This window comes from Armigeres subalbatus, chromosome 1, assembly GCF_024139115.2.
Source record: "Armigeres subalbatus isolate Guangzhou_Male chromosome 1, GZ_Asu_2, whole genome shotgun sequence".
NCBI classification, from domain to species: domain Eukaryota; kingdom Metazoa; phylum Arthropoda; class Insecta; order Diptera; family Culicidae; genus Armigeres; species Armigeres subalbatus.
The window spans coordinates 122,011,825-122,035,128 of NC_085139.1; the positions used below are offsets into that span (position 1 = coordinate 122,011,825).

Below are 23,304 nucleotides of genomic sequence, written 5' to 3' on the forward strand. Positions count from 1 at the left end.
TAGACCTGGATGGCCACCGGAGGTCCTCCAGAAGATTCGGAACGTCCGTAAAAGTGGTCAATTTACGAAACTCATCACAGAAGAGCGCGTTTATTTTTTCTTAAGCTTTTTATTATCGTATTTTGAGTAACAAATGATTGTGGTGACCCATTTTGGTGGATCTGGGTTATCAAACGCTGAGTAACAAATTATTGTGGTGACTCATTGTAATGAACTTGAGTGTCCACTAGTTCTTCATTATCGTACTCTGAATAAAAAAAAATATCCGTTAAAGTGGTCAATTTCTGAACAATCACTGAGGTCCTCTAGAAGATCCGGAGCATCCACAAGTTGTCAATTCATAAAATTCATCCCAGAAAAGAGATTTTAAAAAAATTCTCTGAGCAAGACACGAACGAATGTCGTGACCCGTTCCCATTTACAAAAGTGACTATCGGAGGTCCTCCGGAAGATCCGGAACATCGGTTAAAGCGGTTAATTGCTGTAACACACACTGGAAGAGCCTTTTTTAAATTTACTTATCGTACTCACCAGTCACCAATCACCAATGCAGCTCCGTCAAGCTGAAGTCAATTCATAAAAAAATCAAGATGACACTATTTTTTTGAAAGGACCATCACATTAACCCAGAAAATATTTTCAAATATGGCACAATTTGCTTCCATGAGTCGATATTCAGTCATTCATTCATTTATTCAGTTTACATCTAAACAGATAACACTGAATCAACAATTTGAAGCCACAATACACGGTTCGAGGCCGCATCTCTCCATCCTCTAATGCGCCCCACGCTCGCCAAGTCGTTTTGCACCTTTTCTGCCCAACTTGCTCGCTGTGCTCCACGCCGTCTCGTACCTGCCGGATCGGAAGCAAACACCATCTTTGCAGGGTTCCTGTCCGGGATTCTTGCAACATGTCCTGCCCATCGTACCCTTCCGGATTTAGCTACCTTCTGGATACTGGGTTCACCGTAGAGCTGGGCGAGCTCGTGGTTCATTTTTTGCCGCCACACACCGTCTTTTTGTACACCGCCAATGATGGTCCTAAGCACCCGTCTCTCGAATACTCCGAGTACATGCAAGTCCTCCTCGAGCATTGTCCATGTTTCGTGCCCGTAGAGGACTACCGGTCTTATCAGCGTCTTATACATAACACGTTTGGTGCGGTGGCGAATCTTTTTTGACCGCAGTTTCTTCTGGAGCCCGTAGTAGGCCCGACTTCCACAGATGATGTGCCTTCGTATTTCACGACTAACATTGTTATCAGTCGTTAGCAAGGATCCAAGGTAGACGAATTCCTCGACCACCTCGAAGGTATCCCTGTCTATCGGTTCCGCCCACAAGCATGTACTTTGTCTTCGAAGCATTCACCACCAGTCCAACTTTTGTTGCTTCACGTTTCAGGCAGGTGTACAGTTCTGCCACCTTTGCAAATGTTCGGCCGACAATGTCCATGTCATCCGCGAAACAAATAAATTGACTGGATCTGTTGAAAATCGTACCCCGGCTGTTACACCCGCATGACACCTTCTAGCGCAATGTTGAACAACAGGCACGAAAGTCCATCACCTTGTCTTAGTGTCGGCGCGATTCGAACGAACCGGAGTGTTCGCCCGAAATCTTCACACAGTTTCGCCCACCATCCACCGTTGCTTTGATCAGTCTGGCAAGCTTCCCAGGGAAGCTGTTCTCGTCCATAATTTTCCATAGCTCTACGCGGTATATACTGTCGTATGCCGCCTTGATTACAGTAAAATTGCAATAATGTTGAAAAATACTACAGCGGAAATAAATAAAATAAAAATATAAAACTGGATTCGATTTATGGATCTTGTGATTGATAGCTCTACCACAGCACCATTCAACACTTCGAAGGGACTGCACGTTGACGCACTATAAAAACCATACGATTATGAAGTTTTGTACTCGGGTTTCCTGTTACTTGATTGCACCATCACAGGAAAAAATTGTGAATTGTCAAAACGTTGAACGATGCTATATGTATTAAACATGAAGACACACTCAACTTATCTGCAACTTAATTTAAACATACAATCAAATTTTGAAAGACGCATTGAAGTACATGGTAAAAAATATGCAACTTAATGATTTTGCTTCGTGTTTGCAACATGAAGTGCAGTACTCTTTGGTTGTTTGTTTCCAAATGTCAAACACGTACTGGATTGCAATTTGAATGAAACATTGATCACAATGCGAACGTTTTTGACATCTTGATGCAACTTTTTCGTGCTTTGATGTTTTTCCAATGCCTTTAATGAAACTGAATAGAAACAAGGTGCTTTTAGGAAGATGTTGCGTGTGCTACTTGGGTAGCTTTTCCGAGCCCATCTTGCTGAGCTCAGCTCCGATACCATCCTTACCAGCTGCTTTATTGGTCTTTAGCTGTTGGATGGCATTCTTAACTTCCCTCAAGGCGGGAGCTGGTTGGCTTCCTCTTCCGCTGCCTTGACTTTCACTGCCTGTACTCTCAGCGCCATTCAAATGTTCCTCGTAGTGCTGCTTCCACCTTTCGATCACCACACGTTTGGGGCGTCTGTAAAGAAAGCTGTCGTCCGTAAAGATGCTCCCATCCTTATCCCTGCACATTTCGGCTCGCAGCACGAAGCCTTTGCGGGATGCGTTGAGCTTCTGATAGAACTTTCGTGTTTCTTGAGAACGGCACAGCTGCTCCATCGCCTGGCACTCCGCTTCTTCCAGGCGGCGTTTCTTCTCCTGAAAAAGGCGGGTTTGCTGTCTCCGCTTCCGTCTATAACGTTCCACGTTCTGCCGGGTACCGTGCTGCAACGCGACCGCCCGCGCTGCGTCCTTCTCCTCCAGAATCTGTCTGCACTCTTCGTCGAACCAATCGTTCCGTCGACTTCGACGCATATACCCGACGTTGTTCTCCGCTGCGTCGTTAATGACTGCTTTGACTGTATTCCAGCAGTCCTCAAGAGGGGCCCCATCGAGCTCACCCTCTTTCGGCAACGCTGCCTCGAGATGCTGCGCGTATGCAGTGGCGACATCAGGTTGCTTCAGTCGCTCTAGGTCGTACCGCGGCGGTCGTCGGTACCGAACATTGTTGATGACGGATAGTTTTGGGCGCAGTTTAACCATCACCAGATAGTTGTCAGAGTCGATGTTATCGCCACGATATGTCCTGACGTCGATAATGTCGGAGAAGTGCCGTCCATCAATCAGAACGTGATCAATTTGTGATTCTGTCTGCAGTATTGATCTCCAGGTGTACCTATACGGGAGGCTGTGTTGGAAGTAGGTGCTGCGAATGGCCATATTATTGGAGGCGGCGAAATCAATTAGTCGTAGGCCGTTTTCGTTCGTCAACCGGTTCGCGCTGAGCTTCCCTCTAGTCGGTCTACTTCTCCTCTTGGCCAACCTGAGCGTTCAAATCTCCTATGATGGTTTTGACGTCGTGGCTTGGGCAGCTGTCGTACTCACGTTCCAGCTGCGCGTAGAATGCGTCATTATTATCATCAGTGCTTCCGGAGTGTGGACTATGGACGTTGATTATGCTGAAGTTGAAGAACCGGCCTTTGATCCTCAACCTGCGCATTCTTTCATTGATCGGCCATCTCCCGATCACACGCCTTTGCCCATCACTATGAAATCTGTTCCCAGCTCGTGTGTGTTGCCGCAGCTCTGGTAGATTAATCGCTTCCAACAAACCGCCTCCTTTCAAGAGGCTTGGAAGCTTCCTTTCAAGAGGTTTGGAAGCCTCCTTTAAAGAAGTTTGGAAGCCCCCTTTAAAAAAGTTTGGAAGCCTCCATTAAAGAGGTTCAGAAGTCTTCTTTCGTGATGCTCGGAAGCCTTCTTTAGAGGCTCGGAAGCCTCCTTTCAAGAGGCTCGGAAGCCTCCTTTCAAGAGGCTCGGAAGCCTCCTTTCAAGAGGCTCGGAAGCCTCCTTTCAAGAGGCTCGGAAGCCTCCTTTCAAGAGGCGCGGAAGCCTCCTTTCAAGAGGCTCGGAAGCCTCCTTTCAAGAGGCTCGGAAGCCTCCTTTCAAGAGGCTCGGAAGCCTCCTTTCAAGAGGCTCGGAAGCCTCCTTTCAAGAGGCTCGGAAGCCTCCTTTCAAGAGGCTCGGAAGCCTCCTTTCAAGAGGCTCGGAAGCCTCCTTTCAAGAGGCTCGGAAGCCTCCTTTCAAGAGGCTCGGAAGCCTCCTTTAAAGAGGTTCGGAATCCTCCTTTAAAGAGGTTTGGAAGCCTCCTTTAAAGAAGTTTGGCAGCCTCCTTTAAAGAGGTTCAGAAGCCTTCTTTCGAGAGGCTCGGAAGCCTCCTTCCAAGAGGCTCGGAAGCCTCCTTTCAGCGCTACGATTCCGAATCCACGGTCCTTGAGCACATCGGCGAGTATGCGTGTGCTCCCGATGAAGTTGAGAGATTTGCAGTTCCACGAACCGAATTTCCAATCGCTAGTCCCTTTTCGTCGCAGTGGTCTTCGTCGATGGTTCCGGTCCATACTCTCTTGTTGATTGTTCGTTGCTTATGTTTTTTTAAAGGCTGGCTTGCAGGGCCTGACACCAAGCCCCCTAAATTTCCGGAGAACCATTCCTCCTTATTCCCGGTGGACCATGGTGCACTTAGAGTCCCTCGCTGGCACTCGGACGATGATGATCAGCCGCCCCTAACATGGAGTACAGACGCTGTTTTGAGCCGATCCTGACATGGAGAACAGACGCTCAGTCGCTCAGACGCACATTTCTATGATGAGTTTCATGAATTGACCACTTTACCGGATCTTCCAGAAGACCTCCGGTAGCCACCCAGGTCCATCAAAATGGGTCACCATAATCATTTGTTACTCAGCGTTCGAAAATGGAAAACTTTGAAAAAACCGCCCTTTTCTATGATAAGTTTGACGAATTGATCACTTTTTACGGACGTTCCGGGTCTTCCGAGAAATAACCAGAAATCGTGTTGATCCATGGAAATGGACAATGGCTTCATTCTTTTGGGATTATTGCTACGCAAATTTATGAGCATTTCCATTGAAAGGCAAGAAAGCGCGCCTAAAATTGGCCTATGTTCTTTCAAAATCGATTCCTGGGACTAGAGGTCGCTGAAAGCTGGTTATCACCCAAAAATTTTCGTTTCCAAAAGTTAGGAAATGTCAGACAATTTCAAAACCCTATCTCATTTGGTTACAAAGCTACAACGTTTGTAAATCATCCCTGGGCCAAAATAGACCCCAATGGCCCAATGCACTAGGAATCCTATGTAATTTGGGGTGCATTTCCCAAAGGACTTTCTGAAGGAATTCTCAAAAAAAATCATGAAAGGGTTAAATAAGCGAAGGGGTTCTTGGATTGAATGTCTAAAAAATTATTGATTGAATTATTTTAAAAAATGCAGGTGAATTTTCGGATGGACTTTCAGTAGATATTCTTAGGACGCAATCGTAAATACGACCAAATTTATATTTGATAAGTAGGTACAAATTAATCCCTTTTCAAATCAAATATCAAACATACCACATAGCTACATTGTTACATGATTGAATGTTGAAATATTGAAATGAAAACTGTGCTTAAGGGTCGCTTCGCTATAACGAAAAGGTGGCAAAGAATTAACAACGATATAAAAGCTGGTACAATTAATCGTTTATTTGCATCTTCTGTCTAGCAGCTGATTAATAAATAGATGATGTATACGCCACATTTTTGCAATATGGCATATGGCGAACACCTGGCCGGCAGAAGTGCGTTCGTCCATGAATTTCACATAGTACTGCCCCACGAACCTTCATTCATTTGGTAGGATCTGGAACACGGTTGAGAATATGAATCAAAATAAAAAAGGCTATTTGTTTGCATTAGTGCATTCGTGGTAGGAAGTAGAATCTAGAGTAAAGTGTGTAACGAAATTTCAATCATTTTTAGTAAAATACAACTCAACTAACACAAAAAATAAGCTAAACTCCAACAAGAACAAACGATTCGAGCCCCGACCTTTACTACTCAGTCGCTTACCAGCCAAATTGATTGACTATTCTTACCATCATTAGTATCCCACAGTGTTATACTGCCGTTACACGCATGACTGTCCCACTTACATAGGAATTCTAGCAAACATGAGAGAAATATGCGTATGACGGCAGTATATAGATCCATGAACTAAAAAGCAAGTCATTAAGATTAGACTAGTGTTGGGTAACAGAGAACGAGACCTGAAACCGGGGTGCTACCCAGATAGATCTTCGTTTTACATGATATTTAAAGACGAATAATTAATTTAAAAAAAAAACTTGGAGGGCATTTTTTGTTCGGCCTGCTACAGAGTATCCCACGCATGAACCGGGTTCGCGGGCTCAATAAGTTTGCTTTGGAACAACTTAGCTTATGAGCACGAGAATGCGTTTAGAACATCGCATGCAGGCTATGTGCCAGTTGAGATTTAATATCAGGAAGAAGCACATTGAAAGGCACTTGTTGCAAAGACTCCATAAATATTTAAAAAAAAAAATGCACGTTGATTGTAGCAGTCAAGAAGCTCATTATGGTATGACATCACAATGTTAATTTCGTTATATATTCATTCAACGGAAACATATATCAATGAGCGCTATCTGCCAGAGTCATAAAACGAAAAGCAGTGCCGTGTTGCCAATCTAACGAAAACATCTGCTATTACTGGTGGAATATTTGCACGCAACGTATTGGCGATTGGAATATATTATACAGGGGTATCTTGTTATTAACAACTTGACAAGATATTGACAAAAAAAATGCAATTATGGTTTTCTATTTTGAAAATTACAAAAAAGTAAAGAAAAACAACTAAATCTAATATATATAATAAGCTATTCAGAAAATGAATGACATGTGTTGCTCAGATAAAATACATTTGCTCAAAGACTCTGGTTCAAGTTCACACTTGACTTTTTTTTTGCAATAAATTATTTTATGTTCAAGTTTCAGGAAAAATAATACAAAACCCCCGTTAGTAATTGAAATACAATGTGGTTAGATTTCAATTACCATTATAAATTTAAAAGCCTACTTTGAATTGTAAAACAAGTGAACTTTAGTCGATCGATTATAGATCATACGTGAAAGGCGTTTGGATGATGCAACCTAAAGCCCTAAACACAATGTATCCGGTTCACCGACAATGCGGCACGATTAATCGCAAAACAAAAAGATCAATTCAAGGCTATCACAATCATTGATATGGCACCCATTTCAAGCTAATTGTACCATAGTGCGGATAATACCATCCTGTCTTTATATGTTTTTTGCACGATATTGGACAGTTATTCTACTTAATTGCCAGATTGCTCTCACCACTATGCTCAATTGAGTGTGTTTCGAGCTCATCTTCTAGTTCAGAGAAATCTAAAATATATTGTATAGTATTCCACGCTTACAGTCAATGAATTGAGTATAGGTTTGAGTTTATGAATAACAATGAAATTATTAAAAACTCAATACAAAGCTACACAATCTTTATGAATAAGCCACGAAAGCCAACCGGTTTGATAGCATTGAGTCACGGTGTCAGCAGCCAGTTGCTTCGTTTTGCGAGTCTCGATTGTCGCATGGGTCTGGCGATAGCGCGAGAAATGCAATGACTTTATTAGCAGCGTACCGCACACTGCCAGTCACGTTGAAATCTTATTTGCGTGATGGATGTTTGATGTGCAGGTCCAGACTTGAGTGCTCGGTGCAATTGCATTTTTCATTGTGTATCCATAGATGGGTTGGACAATTATTCTGTCACCTTTAGACAGTGAAGTTCGGTTGTGTCGTCCACTTAGTGAGCGATGTTGGAAATAAGCGGTTAGTGAATGATAAGCGCATAACTCGTTACAATGGAGCTGATAAGGCTACGGAATATGATAAATATTAATTTAATTCAGTGTCTTCTAACATCCATTCGGATCAGTCAGCAGCTTAGAGTACGCGGTTCGTTATAAATAGAAGTGCACACAAAAGAGAGATGGCCACACAAGACAACGATGCAGCTTTTGACAGGATTATGGAATCGGTTGGAGACGATGGACCGTTCCAAAAGCGATACAATTTAATATTCAATGTTATTGGAGTGATGTTCTTTGCCATGACGGTAGTGAATGTTCTGCTGATATTGACCGTACCGGAGCACAACTGCTCGGTTCCGGGAAAGGACCAGTACAATATCAGTGGCATCGAACGATGGAGAAATCTGACTCTGCCGAGGTATCCAAGGGGCACACATCGAAGATATTAATAAACAAATAATTGGAAGATTTGTTTTCCAGAGAGCTGAACAGCCGAGGCGAGTTGGGCTACAGTTCGTGCACAATGTACAATATTTCAAAGTACCCGATAGGGACGAACCCTAACGAGTGGGCGTTTGATGTAAATGATACGATACCGTGCATCTACGGATACGAATACGATCGGCAATACTTTGATTTGATACCAATAACGGAACAAAATTGGGTTTGTGACAAGGAGCTGTATGCAACAAATATTTTTGCTTTCATTCGATTTGCGGAAGTTAGTGGAACGTTTATACTAGGACAGCTGGGAGATCGGTATGTATATCTAATTTGCATTTTATGCACAATACCAATAGAACTTGGTTCAAGTTTATGTGAAGAGCGAGTCAAAATCACAGCGCCGGTTGCACATGTGTTATACAGATACTATCATAGGCGCAACTAGAGTCCTAGCCTAGAGGGAACCATGGCCCATTTAAAAAGGCATGTTTTTCTTAGTCGATAGTGGGTCAAGTCTTGGTCCGGTCTAGGATGTTTTCGGATGGAAAACATTCTCGACTCCCTGAGCATAGTGCATCCATTGTACTTGCCACAGAAGATACATACTCATGCAATGGCGGGTATATAAAAGCTTTCACTTCATAACTGAGGAAATGCCAATATAATACTAGATTGAAAAGCAGACCAAGTTCCAGCTGGAATGTGAAGCAATGGAAGAAAAAGAAGAAGAAGAAGAATAAGAAGTGATCACTTCATATATAATTTGCCAAATATTGTTTATTCTAAGACTTTCATTTGCCTTATTTTATTTTATTTTTGATATTTTTTTTGTGGAGTAGAAAAAATAGCCTTTATTATTCGGCTTGATTTCTCAATTATGGTATGCGCATCAACTTTTCTGTTTTATCTACAAACAAAAATTATAGATAAATGTATAGTCTAGATAGAGAGTTCTTTTTCGCGTTTTCTTCATATAAATCGAATCTGTTTCGTTGTATTTGTGAGATTTCTCAAGCATTTTCATAAAATTAGTTTTGCAGTTTATGAAGCCCTTTTAATCTAGAATAAGCTTTACAAAATATCGTCATACTCATTACAAGTTTTCATGATTTTCATAATATTTATTAGAGTATTCAAGCATAACATTGAATAATATTTGGGATACTTGACTCTTGAAGAAAAATGTTTGATAGCATAAAGCGTAAAAAAACTCATAAAATTCCAAGGCAAGGTTATTTTGGTTTACGATAGGATCTTCAGTACGTTTAAAGTGCCATCAAGTGAGATTAAGATGTATTTTTTTATCACTTTGTAATTAATAATGTTATTCAGTAGATAGATAGGGGAACTGCTCCTGGATTTCATCTCATGACTCCGATTTTCATCCCATCAAAAACAAAGCAATGGAAAGGTATTTATTTCTCATTTTTGTGATTTTTTTCAGCAGTGAGCACGCATGTTGACAAAAAGAAGCGACGAAATTGGTGTCGTATTTCTTTGTTTCGAGTTGAGATGAATATATGTTCAGTGAGATGGAGATCGGGAAAGTTCCGCTATGTGTGACAAGCCCCAGCTTCAAACAAATTTGATCAATTGTTAGACTCGTTTTGACAAGGTTTTCGAAGTCATTATTGTTTAAAGTTTCATTAACCGGTTTGAAAAATTAAAAACACAAGTTCTTGGTCTCCTATGAAATCCCTGGTCTCCTATGAAATCCCTGAAGTATGGCCCTTAGATCTACAAGCGTAACCAAAGATCTATCGACCTGTTTCAAATGGGGGTTTCGCGATTTCAGGCATAAGGACGTTAGACATGCATACGGTAGGCATAAAGAAATTTACTATTTTAGAATACTCTCCACATTTTCTGGAAAAGCCACAAGTGAGTCTGGAGGAGCCAGAGCACTATGGGGAAAGTGGTGGCCAAAAATCGAAAAATTGATTTGCTTTGAATGACTTGTTTCATTCATTTATTTAGTTTACATCTAAACAGATAACACTGCATCAACAATTTGATGCCACAATACACGGTTCGAGGCCGCATCTCTCCACCTTCGAATGCACCCCACGCTCGCCAAGTCGTTTTGCACCTGGTCTGTCCACCTAGCTCGCTGCGCTCCACGCCGTCTCGTACTTGCCGGATCGAAAGCGAACACCATCTTTGCAGGGTTGCTGTCCGGCATTCTTGCAACATGCCCTGCCTTCTGAATACTGGGTTCGCCGTAGAGCTGGGCGAGCTCGAGGTTCATTCTTCGCCGCCATACAGCGTCTTCTTGCACACCGCCAAAGATGGTCCTAAGCACCCGTCTCTCGAATACTCCGAGTGCTTGCAAGTCCTCCTTGAGCATTGTCCATGTTTCATGTCCGTAGAGGACAACCGGTCTTTTTTTTCTCACGAGTAGTTGACGAGTGCGGTTGTGTTTCCAACTTCCTCCGCACTTATTTAATTTTATTTTTTTATCGCCAGTCGTGCAGTAGCGCGGCGTAGTAACCATATTTTACTTTTAACTTAATCCACTTTAACTGAACCGCGTTCGTAACTTTTAAGTAATTGTGTCATGTAGAATCTTTAACTATGTCGTGCGGTGTATTTCGTGCAACATTAACGACGACCGCTTTTTGTGGAAGTGTGAATTTTGTGAGAAGAAATATCATGCAGCCTGCATCGGTGTGCAACGACATCGCGAACATATAATCACCGCATTTATGGTGCCCATGTGCGCCAACTGCCAAGACATCTTACGGAAAGAAGCCGATGTGAGAAAGTTACTTTATCAACAAGAACAACTGGTGGATGCTATTCACAGAGCTGGTAGCGACCGTTGACGCTCAAAATAGTGACTTTAGTGACCAAAGCTGACGAAAAAAGGGATCAAATAGTGCTCAAAATCACTTGCAAATTCGATGAAACGAAATCAATCGCTTTTGGGTCGAAGAAGAATCTTTTTTCTCGTAATTTATGGCGGAAAACATCTTTCACTTTCTCTTAGAACGAACTCAGAAGATAAACGAAAATCGTGCACGCTTCTCAATGACTAAATAAAATTGTATTGTCCTCTCGTTTAATCCCATTTTACTTAATATCAGTCAAAAGCAGGACTACTCAAAACTATGAGTAGTATTGCGAGCAAATCAATTTTGTACGCCACTTGAAGTGAGCGAAACATGGTTATCACTCATAAGACCTGTTTATCTTTCCCGAAAAAAGATTTTTCTGCGAAAATCTGCTTAAATGAGCATTTTCTTCTCGTGAGAATGAGTGAAAATTGTAATCACTGGATTAGCTGAACACCTACTTATAAAAGATGCAGAGAACTCTACGACATGTCATAGATGCCACGGAATTTTAAGGAATTTTTAGTGCGTAAGGAGCAATAGCACGGATTGTTTTGGTAGAAAACGAAACAAAAATTTTGAAGATTCAGGTACAACGAGCCTTGGATTGAACGCTCGACCCCTGCTAATAATGCAGGACCATGCTCTCTGAACTTTTTAATATTTTTCCTCCAAAATACGCAGATTTTCCGACTTGCTGTGCGTATTCATGAACGATTTTTGCTATGGAATTTGCCATCGCTTACAATCTTGAAAATTGCAGAGACTTGATCCCCTTTCTATGATATCTACTCAATAAATATTTTTGTAGAACAAACCCATCATTACATCTGTCAAATCTACTAAAAATAGCCGCTTGAGAACAATTTATATTTTCTTAAATTTTTTTCGCCAATTTTCTGTATGGGTGACTAATGAGGGATCAAGTCTCCTCATATTGAGGCAACAACTCAAAATCCAAATATCCTGAAATTGTGGTGGAATGTTGGCATTTTTATCAGTACAGATCATTTTGCATATTTATGGCTTTGTGCTGTGAAAAAATTATAGCATTTGGTCATTATTGGGAGATGTTGTTCAAATTTTGCATGGCAACTAAAAAAAATCCAGGAACAAACCATAGTAAATAATAGAGTAAATAAGGTTGTCATTAAAAAAAATAACTCGTCACATAACGATCATTTGTCTAGAGGATCTATTACAAAAATATGCTTCAACAATACTACTTTAGTTCTCGGTAAAACAGGCGAGGATCAAGTCTCTCAGAGGGTGAAGTCTTCCAAGGAATCAAGTCTCCCCACCTTCTCCTACTTATAAATTTTGAGTATAAAAAAATCAAAACCGGCAAGTCTTTTGCTTGCATAACTATATACCAATTTTAAATATTATGCCAATAAGAGCAGCGAATAAAATAGCTGGCGAAGTTTCAGAGCGATCATTTTTCCAAGATCCGTAATTTCATTTCCGCCATGAACAAAGCATCATCCGACGGATACATAAAGCTTTATTAAAAAAATCTTAGTCAATAGTTCCAAAATAGTTGAAAATAGTGACTATTTGCGAGAAAAAGTGACTTTAGTGACTTGAGGTCGAAAAAAGAGACTTTTTAGTGACTTGCCCGAAAAAAGTGATCAAGTCACTAAAAAGTGACCCGCTACCAGGCCTGTATTCATGCGCAAACGAACACCAACCACCGCATCGCTACTGATCTTAAAAAGTTTAGCTTAGTGGCAGAATTATTCAACAACATAGAGCACCAGCTGATCGACGTAAAAGACACGCTTAATCCACTTTAACTGAACCGCGTTCGTAACTTTTAAGTAATTGTGTCATGTAGAATCTTTAACTATGTCGTGCGGTGTATTTCGTGCAACATTAACGACGACCGCTTTTTGTGGAAGTGTGAATTTTGTGAGAAGAAATATCATGCAGCCTGCATCGGTGTGCAACGACATCGCGAACATATAATCACCGCATTTATGGTGCCCATGTGCGCCAACTGCCAAGACATCTTACGGAAAGAAGCCGATGTGAGAAAGTTACTTTATCAACAAGAACAACTGGTGGATGCTATTCACAGAGCTGGTAGCGACCGTTGACGCTCAAAATAGTGACTTTAGTGACCAAAGCTGACGAAAAAAGGGACCAAATAGTTACTTGAGTTTCAGTTGCAAATTCGATGAAACCAAAAAAATCGCTTTTGAGTCGAAGAAGAATCTTTTTTTCGTAATTTGTGGCGGAAAACATCTTTCACTTTCTCTTAAAACGAACTCAGAAGATAAACGAAAATCGTGCACGCTTCTCAATGACTAAATAAAATTGTATTGTCCTCTCGTTTAATCCCACGGATATTTTACTCAATATCAGTCAAAAGCAGGACTACTCAAAACTATGAGTAGTATTGCGAGCAAATCAATTTTGTACGCCACTTGAAGTGAGCGAAACATGGTCATCACTCATAAGACATGTTTATCTTTCCCGAAAAAAGATATTTCTGCGAAAATCTGCTTAAATGAGCATTTTCTTCTCGTGAGAATGAGTGAAAATTGTAATCACTGGATTAGCTGAACACCTACTTATAAAAGATGCAGAGAACTCTACGACATGTCATAGATGCCACGGAATTTTAAGGAATTTTTAATGCGTAAGGAGCAATAGCACGGATTGTTTTGGTAGAAAACGAAACAAAAATTTTGAAGATTCAGGTACAACGAGCCTTGGATTGAACGCTCGACCCCTGCTAATAATGCAGGACCATGCTCTCTGAACTTTTTAATATTTTTCCTCCAAAATACGCAGATTTTCCGACTTGCTGTGCGTATTCATGAACGATTTTTGCTATGGAATTTGCCATCGCTTACAATCTTGAAAATTGCAGAGACTTGATCCCCTTTCTATGATATCTACTCAATAAATATTTTTGTAGAACAAACCCATCATTACATCTGTCAAATCTACTAAAAATAGCCGCTTGAGAACAATTTATATTTTCTTAAATTGTTTTCGCCAATGTTTGTATGAATGACTAATGAGGGATCAAGTCTCCTCATATTGAGGCAACAACTCAAAATCCAAATATCCAGAAATTGTGGTGGAATGTTAGCATTTTCGTCAGTACAGATCATTTAGCATATTTATGGCTTTGTGCTGTGAAAAAATGATAGCAGTTGATCATTATTGGGAGATGTTGTTCAAATTTTGATTGGCAACTTAAAAAAATCTTTAGGAGGGACAAAACACAGCACATAATAGAGTAAATAAGGTCAATAAAAAAAATAACTCGTCACATAACGATCATTTGTCTAGAGGATCTATTACAACAATATGCTTCAATAATACTACTTTAGTTCTCGGTAAAACAGGCGAGGATCAAGTCTCTCATGAGGTGAAGTCTTCCAATGAATTAAGTCTCCCCACCTTCTCCTACTTATAAATTTTGAGTATAAAAAAATCAAAATCGGCAGGTCTTTTGCTTGTATAACTATATACCAATTTTAAATATTATGCCAATAAGAGCAGCGAGTAAAATAGCTGGCGAAGTTTCAGAACGATCATTTTTCCAAGATCCGTAATTTCGTTTCCGCCATGAACAAAGCATCATCCGACAAATACATAAAGCTTTAATAAAAAAATCTTAGTCAATAGTTCCAAAATAGTTGAAAATAGTGACTATTTGCGAGAAAAAGTGACTTTAGTGACTTGAGGTCGAAAAAAGAGACTTTTTAGTGACTTGCCCGAAAAAAGTGATCAAGTCACTAAAAAGTGACCCGCTACCAGGCCTGTATTCATGCGCAAACGAACACCAACCACCGCATCGCTACTGATCTTAAAAAGTTTAGCTTAGTGGCAGAATTATTCAACAACATAGAGCACCAGCTGATCGACGTAAAAGACACGCTGGTAGGAATAACCAAAAACAATGCGAACATATGCAGTGTAATTGACCAGCTCATGAAGTCGAATGACTCACAGGCTCAAATTATTATGACCGGCATCAGAGAATCGCATTTAACTCTGTCGGGTCAAATTACAAAATTATTGGACAAACGGCTATCGAGTATAGCAAATAATATTACAGCTTTTTCAAATTTGGCCGAAACATCATCATCACCTCCATCTAACTCGAAGCTTTTGGAAATTCTCGAGGAAGTGAAATGTGTTGTCACAACTGTGTCTGACATTAAACAGAATTACGTCAAAGATACTCATACACCACATCTGATGACCCTAGAGGAGGAATTAACCGTGAATCAGACTGTAAAAAACAACTTGGACCTTTTGGTAAAAAATGACCAATCATTATCTGTTTGGCGATTTTTTGTAAACAAATATTGCTGGAGGCCGGACTGGTCTACGTATGATGCCAAACAACGAACCCGTAGACTTCAGGAAAAGGCTGCAGCAAAGGCTAGACGAAACCGAAAACGAAGAAAACAACAATTTCATCCTTCAAAAAATAGCATAAATCAAACAAAAAATTAAAATGGAAAAACTGTTCACGGACGCGTTCATGATTCGGACAAACAACTGTTAGCTAATGCAAAGGAATAATTTCCTCCATCAACCATCGACCATCCAATAGCAGGCCTCTCGATCCCCAAATTCATCAACTTCAGGAAGGGCGAGACTATAAATCCATACCGGCAAAACAAACAAATTTTAAATGACAACAACCTCGAACAGCTACCAATGGAAATTGCTGATGCAACCACAACAACGACAAATTCAGCGTCAGCATGGTCAATTGACCCAATCCGTCCACCTATAGTTAGCATGACTCAACAATCAGCTGACGGAGACGGACGTTTCCTGAAGGCTACGGGACCCGAAAATAATGTATATCGTGCGTCTTTATCTGGCATATTTGTATGACAAGCAGTCATCATTTTGCCATGAAGGAATGACACCCATCAGCATCAAAATCAACCTGGCATCACAAGGGCTTCCAACCACAGATGAGGAACTTCGGAAAATCTTCTTCGATGTGCATGCGGAGTATGGCGTTTCTAAGAAGGCGACAATTGATGATCTGGAATCTTACCGTCGTCATCTTAGTAACCTGAGAATCCAACATCTGCAACACAACAAATTTCACAATCCAAATTTTCACTAATGACTCATTCAACTCATTTCGACGAGAAAGAGGTAAATATTTCCACAACCGACGTACTTCCAAAAACTTCTTCACCAAAACAGAATGCGAATGAAATTTTGATATATTGTCAAAATTTCAATCGCATGAAAAGCCCAGCCAAAATTAAGGAAATTCATAATAACATTTTAAGCTCGTCCTTTTCGGTTATTTTGGCAACTGAAACAAGCTGGGATGAAAGCGTGAGGAATGAAGAACTTTTTGGAAGTAGCTTTAATGTATTCAGGGATGACCGCGATTTCTCAGAATCTAACAAAAAGTCTGGCGGTGGAGTTCTAATTGCAATCTCCACAAAATTCAGAAATAATAACTACCAAAAAATACAAGAACTTTGAACACGTCTGGATGAAATCTAATATTGCAGGAGAGACCCATGTTTTTTCTTCTGTGTATTTTCCACCGGACCATGCGCAAACAATTTTTTATGAAAGCTTTTTAAAAACTGCGGAAGAAATATTATCGCAACTTCCACCTGAAGTTCAAGTACATATTTATGGAGACTTTAATCAACTTTATTCCGGATTCAGAGAATGAGCAAATCCTACTTCCAGTTGTTGGGGAAAATGAAACACTACTGTTTATATTTGATAGAATTGCAAGCTTAGGGCTTAACCAAATCAATTATATTAAGAATCAACCGACCTGGACCTTCTATTAACGAACATACAGGAAGATTTTTGTGTGTCAGAATATTGAATCCCTTATGGAAAAACGAAACATTCCACACAGCTATTGAATACTCTCTGTTTGTTCATGATTATCAAAAACCCAGCGACTGTGAATTCGAAGAAGTCCTTGATTACCATAAAGCAAACTATGACAACATAAGACATAAGCTAAGTAGATTAAACTGGAAGCAAATTTTATAGAATGAAGGGAATATTGAATCTTCCGTTGATGTCTTTTATAACATCATTTTTAATATTATTACCGAAGAGGTTCCAATAAGGAAAAAAAAGGCGGAACGGAAATTCGAAATATCCAATTTGGTATAATAGACAGATAAAAAATTTAAGGAATCGCAAACAAAAATTACATAAAAATTACAAACTAGACAATTCGAATGAAAATTTGGAAACATATTTAGACAGCTCCGATCAATTAAAACTAGCAATTGATGTAACATTTAAATTGAAATCAATTTTTTTTTTATCTTTCGTTTATTTGGAAGGCTCATTTGTCGTGAAGCGTTACGGAGCCGAAATCAAGTTTAACAATACATTTCTTGATTCTTATACATAGTGTTAGTTTTGGGGAACCGAAAGACTCGCGGTTTAGTCGAGGTTAGGGAATACATAATACAGTAGGAAAGGAAAGGATTTTAGGGTGCTTAAGTAATTACTATGCTGATGTTCACAAAGTTGACATTCCTCGCATTTTTACATCTGGAACGGGACAAACAAACTTTTTTTGGGAGACAACGACGAGAGGAAGACATACGGAAGGGATTAACGACAGACATGGAAATGTACAACAAGAGGAAGACATTCGATATGGGGTACGTCAGACAAGGGAATGGGCAGACAATGATTACAGTTTTACATCAGCAACTTTCAAAAATTGGTGGACTAGGGACATGTACTCGAGATCAAGGCCCGACAACGCTTCCCTAATAGGCTTTGGTTGTTTTCCTCGGACCCGGAGATGTTCAGTTAGCGCAGATCTGGGGCCACGATGCTCCTCGCACGCCCACACGACATGATCGATGTCCTGATAATCCTCGCCGCAAACACAGAGATTTCCTTCCGAGAGCCCCACTCTGAAAAGATGTGCATTTAGAGTGTAGTGATTGGACATTAGACGACACATGGTTCGAATGAAGTCTCGTCCCATATTCAATTTTTTGAACCATGGACGCTTCGACACCTGCGGGCGAATTGAATACAGCCATCTACCCAACTCCCCATTTGTCCATTTCTGTTGCCAGCTGTTCAAGGTTTCCTGACGAACTAATGTGAAAAATTCATCGAAGGTGATTTTCCGATCGTAAATATCACCTTCCATAGCGCCCACCTTAGCCAAAGAGTCCGCTTTCTCATTTCCCGGGATCGAGCAATGAGAAGGGACCCAAGCCATGGTGATTGTGTAAGACCGTTGTGATAAGGCACTCAAAGCTTTCCGTATCCCATTTAGAAGATACGCTGAGTGCTTAACCGGTTTCATTGACCGAACAGCCTCCAAGGAACTTAGACTGTCGGTGAAGATGAAAAAGTGGTCAGGAGGTAGGGATGCGATTTGCTCGAGTGAATAGTGTATAGCTGCTAGCTCAGCAGTATACACGGAACAAGGCTCTTTGAGCTTAAAGTAGGCGCTATGAAAACGTTGAAAACACCGAAACCAGTGGAGTCATCAATTTTTGACCCGTCTGTAAAAAAGCTTCTCTCCTCACTGGCGTGCCCGTATTTGCTTGCAAATAATGGAGGTATGACCTCCGCACACAGAAAGTCTGGTATTCCATGAACCTCCTGCTTCATGGACAGATCAAAAGTAACAGAGGAACTGTAAGAGTTTAAGAAGTTAGCACGATTGGTATCTACCGAAGAAGGGCTTACCTCCAGCGTTATGTACCAGTGGTAAATACTCATGAATCGAGATTGAGGGTTTTGTTCGAGCAGCTTCTCGAAGTTATCAATGACCAATGGATTGAGAACCTCACAGCGGATGAGGAACCGGAGCGATAATTCCGCGAAACGATCTGTTAGTGGCAGTACTCCCGCAAGTACTTCCAAGCTCATTGTATGTGTCGAATTCATACATCCTAACGCGATACGGAGACAGCGGTACTGAATCCTTTGAAGCTTCAGCATGTGTGTTTTAGCCGCGGACTGGAAGCAGAAACTACCGTATTCGAGGACCGACAAAATGGTTGTTCTATACAACGTCATAAGATCTTCGGGATGCGCTCCCCACCATGTTCCGGTTATTGATCGCATGAAGTTGATCCGTTTCTGGCATTTTTGTGTCAGATACACAATGTGCTTCCCGAAGGTACATTTCGAGTCGAGGTATTTAGAAGATATGCTATGAGTGATTGTCTTACCCATCAGTTGGAGCGGGAACTTTGCCGGCTTATGTTTTTTTGAAAAGACAACCATCTCAGTTTTCTCCGGAGAGAATTCGATACCCAGCTTCGTAGCCCAAGTAGACAAATTGTCCAAAGTATCTTGCAATGGTCCTTGCAGATCAACCGATGTTGGCCCCGAAACGGATACAACACAATCATCTGCAATTTGGCATGAGACATTCATCAATGTCTCTGACGTAAAAATTGTAAAGAAGGGGGCTCAAACATGAGCCCTGGGGGAGACCCATGTAGCTAATTCGTGAAGTTGCCGAGTCACCATGAGAAAAACTCATACGCTTCTCTGACAACAAATTGTACAAATAGTTGTTCAAAATTGGTGAAAGTCCACACTCGTGGAGTTTGTCAGATAAGACATCGACGCAAACTGAATCAAAAGCCCCTTTAATGTCCAAAAACACTGAGCCCATTTGCTCTTTTTTAGCGAAAGTAAGCTAAATTTCTGAAGAAAGCAACGCAAGACAGTCGTTCGTTCCCTTGCCCCTGCGGAAACCAAATTGTGTATCTGACAACAAACTATTCGATTCAACCCATTTGTCTAGCCGGAAGAGAATCATCTTCTCCAACAGCTTCCGAAGACATGACAGCATCGCGATGGGGCGATACGAATTACAATCCGACGCGGGTTTTCCGGGCTTCTGGATGGCTATCACCCTCACTTCCAATCATCCGGAACAATGTTGCACTCCAGTAACTGATTGAACAAGTTCAATAAGCGCCTCTTCGCGACGTCTGGGAGGTTTTTGAGCAAATTGAACCTGATTCTATCCATCCCTGGAGCGGAATTGTTACATGAAAGGAGAGCAAGTGAGAATTCAATCATCGAAAAGGGACGATCCATATCATCCCTGTCAGCAAAAGCATCACGTAGCTCTTGCCTCACCGGTACCGAATCCGGACAAACTTTCTTTGCGAAGTCAAGTATCCACCGCGACGAAAATTGAAAGCTTTTCTATGTCCGTCATTGCATGAGTATGTATCTTGTGTGGCAAGTACAATGGATACACTATGCCCAGGGTTTCGAGAAAGTTTCCAACTCGAAAACATCCTAGACCGGAACGAGAATCGAACTCGCCATCTCCGGATTGATAATCCTACACCTTTGCTCGCAAGTCTGCTGGAGACTCCAAAGTAAGTAAGTGGAGTAAATTAGACTGTACAATTTTGGTACATATTTATCACATTTAAGAGCATTTTTCTGCCCCTATTCACATAAGCGTCCCATGTCAGTTTTCTTCAACTTGAGAAATATGCCGTTGAATTTTTCAAACTCGTTTTACAAGGAGACATTAAAAAAAATCTAATAAATCGATAAAACCAGCAATTGTACAGTACAACTCGCAACTATACAAACTACTATTTGGCTATTACTTCTAAGCCCATAGTCCTATTTGATCAATTTTCAATAGCAAACAATGGAGCAGGATATTCCCGGTCGAATGAAACCTTCTTCTTATTGGCATTACATCCCTCACTGGGATATTGCCACCTCACAGCTTACTGTTCATTCACCGCTTCCATAAAAACTTGCACACAGACCTCACCTTTTCCGTAATAAAATTTAACAACAATCCTCTTCCTTTCTTGTCTTTCAAGGATAGGTCGGCTTCCCGTATACCTGATCAGCATAGCAGCGGCTGCCATCGGGAGGACCTTCGCAGTATTTGCGGCGCCACACTACTGGCTTTTCACCGGTTTGGCGTTCCTGGGAAGCTGTGCCTCCAACACAGGTTTCCAGTCGCCACTAATCGTGGCGATGGAAATTTCCAAAGCTGAAAACCGCGCCGCACTGTCGATGTGGCAACTGTTTGGCTGGACAACTGGAGTCTGCGTACCTCCGCTGATCCTGTGGTGGAACCGGGACTGGATTTGGTTCATGTTGATAACATCAGTACCTTGTTTCCTGTTCTTTTGTATGCCAATGTACAACATAGAGTCACCACGATGGCTTGCAAGCCAAGGACGTTACCGAGATTGTATTCGACAGTTGAAGAAAATAGCCAAGGTAAATGGAACCAGATTCCAACTGACGGAAGACTCACTAAAAGAGAAGGTACCAGTAAAAGAGATAGAGAAGACATTCGGAATTGCTTCGTTGTTCAGTGGCTGGCACATGACGAAACTAACATCCTTGCTGTTGATTTGCTGGATTTGTAACAGTATTCCAACGTTTACGCTATTCTTATTAAGTTTGCAAATGGGAGGAAACCCATTCTTGAACTTATTTTGGCAAGGAGCCGTTGAGTTACCCGCGTATTTTTGTGGTCAGTTATTGTGCGATCGGATAGGACGCAGACTTACTAACAGTATAGCTTTCATTGGATCTATCGTATTCTGTATTCCAGTCATCTTGATAATCCACCACAGCGGAAACGAACTATACGTAACAGTATTTGCAGTCGTTATTAAGTTTTTCGTCTGCTTGAATTACTTTGCATTGTATCTGCAATCGTTTGAAGTGTATCCAACGTCACTGAGGCAAACTGGAACTTCATTCGGTATCATAATATCCAATATATTTGGTGCTCTCGGTCCATACATAGTGTATTCTGGCACAAATTATGATATCCGACTGCCATTTGTGGCTATGGGCCTTATAGGGCTGATAGGATTTGTTATTTCGATTTATCTACCGGAGACGCTCTACCAAAAGCTTCCTGATACTATGGAAGAAGGACGACGATTTGGTAAAGACCAAGCTTTTTGGAGCCTGCCGAAGAAGCCCAAGAAGCTATATACGGAAGAAGGAACTAAGCTTCGCCCGTATGAATCAATAGCATATGAATCTCAAACCGAATAGTATGACGGAATGATACATGTGATTTAGATATAATTCAAGGTACCAAAAATAAATGGCAAAGTATTGAATAAATATGTATATCATAGAAAAATCATCAACTGTAAAACTGTTATTATCTCTTTTTTAAACTACATGTCCGATAGCCGCATACTTAAAAAATGTTATTCCGTGTATAGTAGAAAATCGAAAATTGGTTTTCAATAAAATGAAATATCTGCAGTTATCAGACGTCGCAACTCATTTCTGATTAGTGCGCATGATAGTACACCCATGCGTGCATGATGCGCGCTACTAATGAAATATTTCAAATTGTCGCGACTCGCGTCGCAGCGCGAGTGCTCAATCGCGCGGTCCGGTTTGGTGGCGGCCCGACAATATTGTGAAGCATTCTGCAACATCAGATATCGTAAAAAAAAATGTCCACGAAATGGAATCCAATTTATGTTTTTCAATATTCAATATATTTTTATCTTGATAATGCTAAGTACCAAAAAGTGTGTCTCACATTTTTGTACACACACATACAGACATCACCTCAATTAGTCGAACTGAGTCGATTGGTATATAACACTATGGGTCTCCGAGCCTTTTATCAAAAGTTCGGTTTTGAAGTGATCCTATAGCCTTTACGTATACACCCGATTCTTTTTTTACACGGATTATTTTCAGACGGATTTTTTTCACGGCTTTTTTTACACGGATTCTTGAAATAACACGGATTTTTATTGCACGGTTTCTCGAAATAGCACGGATTTTTTTTACACGGATTCTCGAAATAACACGGATTTTTTTTACACGGATTTATTTTTACACGGAACGCATCCCCCATATTAACGAAGACCCGGTGACTTTTTTTACACGGATATTTTTTGCACGGCTTTTTTTACACGGTTTCTCGAAATAGCACGGATTTTTTTTTGCACGGATTCTCGAAATAACACGGATTATTTTTACACGGTTTCTCGAAATAACACGGATTATTTTTACACGGATTTTTTTCACACGGCACGCATCCCCCGTGTAAAAAAAGAATCGGGTGTACTTTGTATACAAGAAAGGCAAAAATGGATTATTATTTATTATCGATGTTTCATGTACCTCTGATTTTTTTTTCACAGAAAGTTAGGCAAGGTCATTACAAATGAGCCACGGGGTGTTTCAAAATATTTCTGCGGCGATTTTTTGAAAAAAGTAATTTTGGTAATTAACCCTCAAAATTGAAAA

The 23,304-nt window shown here is 40.7% G+C and overlaps 1 protein-coding gene across 1 annotated transcript; it reads left to right on the forward strand.

Moving 5' to 3' along the window:
- The first annotated feature begins 7,548 nt into the window (after positions 1–7,548).
- Positions 7,549–22,175, forward strand: LOC134205060 (solute carrier family 22 member 21-like). The gene is made up of 4 exons (XM_062679956.1): positions 7,549–7,787; positions 7,868–8,186; positions 8,249–8,527; positions 20,877–22,175. The coding sequence occupies exons 2-4, from the start codon at positions 7,948–7,950 to the stop codon at positions 22,078–22,080; spliced, it is 1,722 nt and encodes a 573-aa protein (XP_062535940.1). The 5' UTR covers positions 7,549–7,787; positions 7,868–7,947; the 3' UTR covers positions 22,081–22,175.
- Positions 22,176–23,304: the final 1,129 nt, after the last annotated feature.